We start from the raw sequence: 7,906 nt of genomic DNA, 5'->3' as shown, positions 1-7,906 counted from the left end.
TCAGTAAGTTCTGTCCATAGATCCTCAGTACTATCAGCTGGGCAGGGCCGCTGCTTGTACTTCATGTCATGAGCTAAAGCTTCTCTTTCCTTCTAATGCACACAAATGAGGAGGAAATGCTATCTCTCTTTGACAGTGGGCACATGTACCACTTGCTAAATTGACTCATTTTCTCAGGTCATCTTTGAGAGTTCCTACTATGTTCCCCAGGCTAATGAAAAGACTGTAGTGACAGTCATGGGCTGTCACCTCTGTTATGGGCTGGGGTGGAAGCAGGAGTCAGAGACCACTGGTCATGTAGGAGGAGCTGGAGCTGACCTCTGCACATTAGAGGCCCCACGAGGTCAGCAGCTGACAGAGTCTGGTGTCCGTCACATACACAATATTCAGAGACTACTAGTGCACACAGAAGAAAGACAAGATTCCATCACAGAACCACATTTGCATACTTGTTCACCTTTTGGAAGGCAGCCTTTCCTTTATCAGAAAAGAACCTTGAGAGGAAAGTCTCTACAAGTAAAGAAAAAAAAAACCAGTCTCTTAGCTTTCAGGTTTCTGCAGGACTGTCTTGGGGGAGTCAGTTTCCATGTCTGCTGGAGTGGGGATAAGGTTAGGGCTACCCCTCATGTCTGCCCAAAGATAGTGTGCTGGCTGGGCAGGTCTCAACTCAGCTCAGTGTTTCTAGGGTCTCTCTGGGGTGTTTGCTCACTGTGCTGGCTGGCTACAGTGCTGGAGGGAGAGCAAAAAACTTAAAGCCCTTAGGAACTGGGGTGGCAGAGCCAGAGGAGGACAGGTGGGTGGGGATGGGATAGAGATGATCTGCTATCATCTGTGCAGAAGAGTTCAGTTGAACAAGCAGCACCTTTCCATAGAAAAGAGCCCTAAAGGTGGAGTGTTCTTAGTATTCCCACTTTTCGGGGCTTTTGGGGTTATCAAAGCTCTGAGTTGGGGAGGAAGTAAGCTTGCTAGGAGAACTCGGGGGAGAGGGAAAGTGGGCTGTGGTACTCAGGAAACACCATCAGTGGCAAAGTCCTCCAGGTCATTGGTGGAGATGATGCTCAGGGTCCCAGCATCTCCTCCCACCTCCTCTGGATCTCTAGGAGACCCATCTGTGTGCCCTTCCCCTGCAGAAGACTGGGTGGGTTCTGGACTGGGCTGCAGGCTAGCATGGGGGAAACTGTGAGTCCCAGGGCATGCTTCCTTGGTGACCAGAAGGTCCTGCCTTAGGAAGGTGGGGGTAGAGAGCTGCGAGGAGCAGCGCACTGGGGTCAAGGCTGTCACAGGCAGGGCCTGGAAGCCTGGGTAAAGCACATAGGGAGTAGCAAGTGTATCTGGTGGAGGCTGTTCCAGATAATCCCCCTTGGAAGAGGGGATGGAAACTTTGACATACTTGCCTGTCTCTGGGTCATAAAAAGTTTTGACTTTCACCTGGAGTGGCATGTCGAAGAGAAAGTACTCTCCAGACTGGGGGTCTTGGAGGAGTTTCTGAGTGGCAGGGTAAGGGGGCTGAGGGTTGAGGGACTGGGTTGCTCCAGACTGGCCCCCAATGATAGGCTCGGAGAAGGTGGATATGGAGTGGCGGTGCACCGGAGGAGGAAGTGAGCGGATCTCAGGGAAACGGGGTTGGGGCCTATCTCTGGGGCAAAGGGACCTAAGCTCCAGCTCCTCCTGAGAAGCCTTGTCCTCGTTGGCCTCCTCGTGTTTCTCATGCCTCTGGTCTAGCTTCCTCCTCTTGCTGGCCAGCTTCTTTGCCCTCCGCAGGGCCTTCTCTGTTTTAGGTGGTACTGCAGGAGGCTTGCCAGCTGCTTTCTCCAGTGGAACAGTAGGTTCAGCTTTCTCAGGGAGGCTGATGGGTAAGTCTAGCAGAGAGCTCCTTGGAGAGACTGTCCTGAGTTCTTCTGAGAATGGCTCAAGTTGGGGGTCGCAGACTGTCTCCCAAGCAAGAACGTGGGTCAGGTCCTCCCTGTGGGGAAGCCGTACTGGGCCACTGTTGGCCCAGGGAGTCCACTCACTGGGGACCTGGGAAGAATCATCCCAAAGGCTACCAGATGCAGGAGAGTAGGCACTGCACTCATCGAGGGAGCTGGCATTGGGGGACACTGCCATCTCACTGGGTACCAGCCTTTTCCCCTGTTGCCCTGCTCTGGGTGTTGGCAAAAGCTGGCACTTAAAATCTAGGTTCTCTTTTTCCTGGCAGGTTCCCCGCTGCCTCACGATCAGCTGACCTTCAGAGTCACCTTTGGGCAAAGCAATGGTGGGGATGCACTTAGGAACATCTGATATTCCCTCTGTGGACCTGCTCTTGTCCTCATTTAACCCAGCTCTAGGTGTATCTTCTTGGGGCATTCTCATCCCTTTGCCTACTCCTGGAAATGAAGAGGATGTGCCAACCCCCCTTGGAACTGTCTCTGTCCTGGCCATGCTGGGCCCCTGATTCTGGTCTTCGTGACCCTGGTGCTTTGAGAGTGGGCCTCGCATGCTCGATGATGCCATCTGATTCTCTGGAGTACATTGGCCAGCATCCTCGCCCCAGCGCTGTCTTGGTGATCCCCTTTCCTTGTGGCCCCCACTACCACTGAGTGGGTCTTCTGTAGACATGGCCCTCAGGAGGGGCAGCATAATGGGCTTAATCACTGGTGTGGCCCTGAGGGTATTGTCCTTGATTACAAACAGCTGGTACTTACTTGAAGCAGCAGCTGGTGATGCAATAATGTCTTTGGCAGGTGGCAGGAAGTTGTCCTTATGTCCTTTGATCCAACCACCTCTGAAGTCAGTTATCTCCTTTGATACCTTTCCAGGGCTGCCTCCAGACAAACTTTCCCTTTCTTGTTGCTCATCCCGGTCCTCCGTGGTTACAGACCCGTCACCATAGGTAACTTCCCGAAGCTCCTCTTCATCCTTCCCACTGGCATGTGGACCTACTTCATCTATCTCATCTTCCTGCTGACTTGCAGCAAAACACACTTTCGTCTGATCTTCAAAGGATGCAAAGGACTGATCAGAGGAGCTAGTGCTGAACTTGGCCTTACTTTTCAGGCCTGGCATGAAATCAGATTGAGTGTCACTGTAGAACACATCTTCCTCCTCAGGAGAGAGGGGCCCTGGGGAGAATTTTTGGCTCAAGTTGGGATTCTGAAGTCTTGCCTCCTCCCTTTGGGTTTCTGTCTCTTGAGAAATGGATCTCAAGCATCCATTCTCTTGTTGGCTAGGGGTCTTCCAATTCTCTGCTGCATTCCTGAACTCTTGCTCACCACCACCAACCTGCAGTGATAGGCGCTTCCTGGGGTTGCACTCCCTGCTGTCCAGATCCCAGCCAGACTCAGTGGCTTCCACATCTGGTTTTCCATTTGTGTCAATGTCCTCGGAGCTGTTCCTGTTGTTAGCCTCCCCATTGACACAGAAGGGGATTTGGGCCAGAGCTGGAGGAGAGTTAGCAGTTAGATGGTGGTTTTCTGATGCTATATGGGGCCTGGCTGTAGAGTCCATCTGGGGACTGCTATGTGGCACTGATCTGCTTCTTGCCTGCTCATTAGGACTGTCTTCAAGGCCATTGGGCTGGAGGACCCCATTACACATGGGCTCTTGCTGTTCTCTGGGCCTCTCCTCAAGGCCTTTTGAGAGAGATGAGGGGCTGTATGTGCTCTTTATACACTTGCGTACATCCTTGAGGAGGAATAGGTTTGGGGCTTTGGGTTTGTAGCTGTCCTGGGTCTGATTTTCTCCAGGATCCTTCTCTTCATAGCCATTCAATTGTCTTGGTGGCGATGAGGGCAGGGATCCCACCAGTTTGTCCTCGGAGGACTCCAGAACATGTTTGGTGGAGATGATGGGGGTCAGAAGCTTACGGATGTTAAAAGGGGGCAGGTATTGACCCTGAGACTCTGCAGGCAGGTCCAATGCATCGTTTTCTGGGAAACATCCCTGTGCACTGTGCTTTGTATGCAAAGCTGGGTCTCGTCTGCTGGTCTGCTGCTGTCTCTGATCTGAAACTTCCTGTCTACTATCTCTCCCTGGAGGACCACATTTGCCTGGCTTTGGTTTCCTCCAGGGGGCCTGAGTTTGCTTTAGTGGTGGGTCAGACTGTGTATCGGAAGCTTTTCCTTCTGGAGCAAATTTTTGGGTTCTGGGATTCCTTGAGGCCCAGGGCCCTGGTGTGGCATGTGCACCTCCTGCCAGCCTCTTCTCTTCCTGACCACAGCTGGCCCACACTTGGCAAGGAGAGACCCTGAGTTCGGGGCCATGATGTTCATTTAGCAAGGACGTATCCTCTGAGCAATTTGGAGCTTTGCTGTCAGACACAGTGTTGATTGCTTCCTTTCTCTCCAGCAGTCGGGGCTGTCGGGCACTCCATGACTCAAAGGCACTGTTTTCACTGTGCAGAAATGTCCCTTTGGGAATTCGGGCAGCTTCCCCCTGAACTGGCTGGTTGGGCAGAGCAGAGAACTTGGACTGAGAACTTGCTGCATCTTCAGGGGTGGGGAGGAAGTTGCTGGAGCTGTGAGGGGCTGCTTCAGAGTGACTGGAAGTCTCCTGTTCTCCCAGCTTTCTGCCAGGTTGGAGGCTATTGTGATGGGGGCCAGAGACTTCGGCAGGCACCCTCCGGACAGTCAGAAAGGCAGAATCAAAACAGAAGTTGACACTGCTTTCTGGAAGTGGAGCAAATTTGAGGGGATGTTTGAGAGCTGGAGGCTTGCAGGTAGAAGGTCTGCCATCACCATGCTGGCTCTCAGCACTGTCAAAAGACTTAATCAGTGAGGAGACTTTGGAAACAGGCCTGTTGCTGCTCCTCAGGCCAGAAACAGGCACTTCGAGTCTCCTCTGGGCTGGCGTTGTTGGGGGACTGCTTTTGGGATACTTCTCCTCCCCTTGCACGTACTTGGGTTGCTGTTGAAGTGTGGCTGCCCAGCCCGCATGCTCCGTGCCCTGTGCTGGTACATGGCTCCAAAGGCCACTTTTCCTCTGGGTGTGGCTCACAGAGCCCTGGTAAACATTCCCAGACACCTGGCGGGTGATATCAGGAGACAGGGCCACGTCTGAATCCTGGAAGGACATGTCTTCTGAGATGCACAAGCTCCGGAAGGCCCGGTCTGTGAGGCTGCTCACTTCACGGTCTGCATCATCCAGCACGCTGCCGATGCTGGAGGTGTCGCTGAACCCATCCATTCCCTTATTTCCCTGCATAATCTCAGTGGCTGAAGTGTGTCCTCAGTCAGGCAGCAAGCAGGTGCTCCTGGATGATGATTCCACTCTCTTCCAGCGAATTATGATTTTCTGTTGATCAGATGCAATTGCAAACTGGGATTTTATTTTTATTTCTTCCCACTGCAAAAGGAAGAAGTGCAAGGAATAAAACAAGCTATCTAATTAAACATCTATGAATAAGAAATCGGGTTGTTTCAGATTGGTACATGGTGCCTGCGATGAATTATTTTGTGGATATAATTGGCTAAGCCACAGTGCCAAGTTTTTGGTCAAGTATGAGTCTAGAGAGGTTGTCATGGTGGTATTTTGTTTTAGAGATTTTATTTATTTAAGCAATTATAAATTAAATCACCCTAAGATACACTTGACTTTCTATTATACAATGTTCTAACACTCATCTCTTCACCAGTGTTCATTTCCCACCACCAATGTCCTCAGTTTCCCTCCTGTTATCCTATACCTTTCTTTGCTCTCTCTTTTCCACTCATTTTTCCTTTTAGGCACCATGAATTATAATCATGTTACTGCAAGGACTTCACTTTCTTTACCTTTAATGCTTAGTTCTTGTCCAGAGTGATCATTTCTAACTATTATGAACATAGTGGTCCCTTCTCAGTCCTAACTGCATTCCCTCCCATCATGTCTATTGTATTTGGATATTATTCTCACACTATTTTATTAATCCCAGAGATGGATGTGATCATTCTATGCCTTCCCCTTTTCCTCTAAATCATTTCACTCACTATGATACTCTATCTTATGTATAAGCAAAATTTAATAATCTGTTTTAGGGCACTTGGATTTTTTTTCAAGATTTTTGCAATTGTGAATAGTGCTGCAATGAGTACAGGAGTGCATATGCCTTTCCTGCCTGCATCCATGGAAGCACTGATTGTCCTTGTTATTTTTGATGTGTGCCAGTCTCTGTGGTATGAGATCTATCTCATAGTTGTTTTGATTTGCATCTCTCTGATGATTAATGATGTGGAGCATTTTTTCATGTACTATCTGTATTTCTTTTGGGAAGTTTTTATTCATCTCTTCTCCCCATTTTTTGGTGGGCTGTTTTGAGTTTCCTTGTTCAATTGTAGCAGTGCCTTATATATCTTAGATATTAGCCTCTTATGAGATGAGCATTGGGTGAATAATTTCTCCCATTCTAAAAGGCAGCATTTCTGCTCAGATCAACATTTTCTTTGAGGTGCAGAAACATCTTAATTTAATGTAATCCCATTTGTTTGTCTTGCTTCCACTTGTTTAGTCAATGGTGTTTCATCCTTGAAGATGACCTTAGCTTTAATGTAATAGAGTCCTCCTAAGTTTTCCTCTATAAGCCTTATGAATTTCAATATCAAAATCTTTCATCCATTATGGTTTAACTTTTGTGCATGGTGTTAGAAAGAGGTTAATTGTTTTCATGTAGATGACCAGTTGTTCCAGTACAACTTGTTGAAGGGGCTTTCCATGACCCACTTCATAGATTTTTGCTTTTTTATTTAAGATTAACTTATCATACACCTGAGGGTAGTCTGAGTAGATTCACACCTATTCCACTGAACTGTCTTTATTTCAATATCGTGCTGTTTTAGTTACTACTGATTTTCAGTCAAATTTGAAGTTGGAGAAAATGATGCTTCCTATCTTCTTTTTCCAAAGGATTGCTTTAGATATTGCAGTGAGGGATGTGTTATTGTTCAGGAGTGCCTGGATTTCAGAAGTGTCTGATTTTTTTCCTTTGAAAAATGTCAGGAGAATAGAGACGTCTTCTTTTTCAAATGATATTAATAACCCATAATTGAGGGAAATGTATTTTCATTTCATTTTTAATTTTTTGAAGTATTATCCTGTAGTTCTTTTTGAATAAGTCTCTCACCTCTTTAGTTATGCTGATTTTAAGGAACTTGATTTTTTATGGCACAATTGTGAATGGGATTTTAAAAATATTTTTCCTCTAATTTATTATTTAGGTATAAGAAAGTCATGTGTTTTTGTATGGTAACTTAGCAACTTGTCACTTTAATATACAAGTTTATTGTTTATAGAAGCTTTTTGTAGAGTCTTTAGGAGTTTCTAAATAAAGTATCATGACATGGGCAAATAATGAGAGCATGACTTCTTCCTTTCCTATCTGAATGCCCTTTATACCTTTTTATTGCCTAATTGCTATTATTTTCAGTACTATATTGAATAGAAGTAATGAGAGTGGGCAATCATGTCATGTGTCTGATCTTCAAGGGAATGCTTTCAATTTTTTCCTCATTGAGTACAGTGTTTGCTGTGGGCTTGTGTTAAATGACTTTAAATACATTAAAAAAGATTTTTCAATTTTCATTCTGTTGAGATGTTTATTTTTTATCATGAATGAATATTGGATATATCAAATGCTTTTTTACATCTATTCAGATGATAATATGACTTCTCTTATTGATGATATGTTATGTTGATTCATTTGCTTATGTTAAACCCTCTGTGAATTTCCAGAATTAATCTTACTTGGTCATGGTGTATGATCTTATTGGACTTTATTTGCTAGTATTTTGTTGAGGATATTTGCATCCATGTTTATAAAGGATATTGGCTTGTCTTTATCTTTTATTTTGGCAGTGTATGTCTTTTTATTTTGGTATCAAGATGATGCTAGCTTCCTAGTAACTATTTAGGAATGTTTCTGTTTCTTTAATTTTCTGGCAGAGCCTAAAAGGGA

At 46.3% G+C, this 7,906-nt stretch overlaps 1 protein-coding gene across 1 annotated transcript; it reads right to left on the bottom strand.

Moving 5' to 3' along the window:
- Positions 1-1,005: 1,005 nt before the first annotated feature.
- C17H10orf71 (chromosome 17 C10orf71 homolog) lies at positions 1,006-5,181 on the bottom strand. The gene has a single exon (XM_049790641.1). The coding sequence runs from the start codon at positions 5,179-5,181 to the stop codon at positions 1,006-1,008; it is 4,176 nt and encodes a 1,391-aa protein (XP_049646598.1).
- Between the last annotated feature and the right edge of the window lie 2,725 nt (positions 5,182-7,906).

The sequence above is a fragment of the Suncus etruscus genome, chromosome 17 (genome assembly GCF_024139225.1).
Source record: "Suncus etruscus isolate mSunEtr1 chromosome 17, mSunEtr1.pri.cur, whole genome shotgun sequence".
Lineage (NCBI taxonomy): Eukaryota > Metazoa > Chordata > Mammalia > Eulipotyphla > Soricidae > Suncus > Suncus etruscus.
This window is presented reverse-complemented; position numbering and strand designations above follow the sequence as displayed.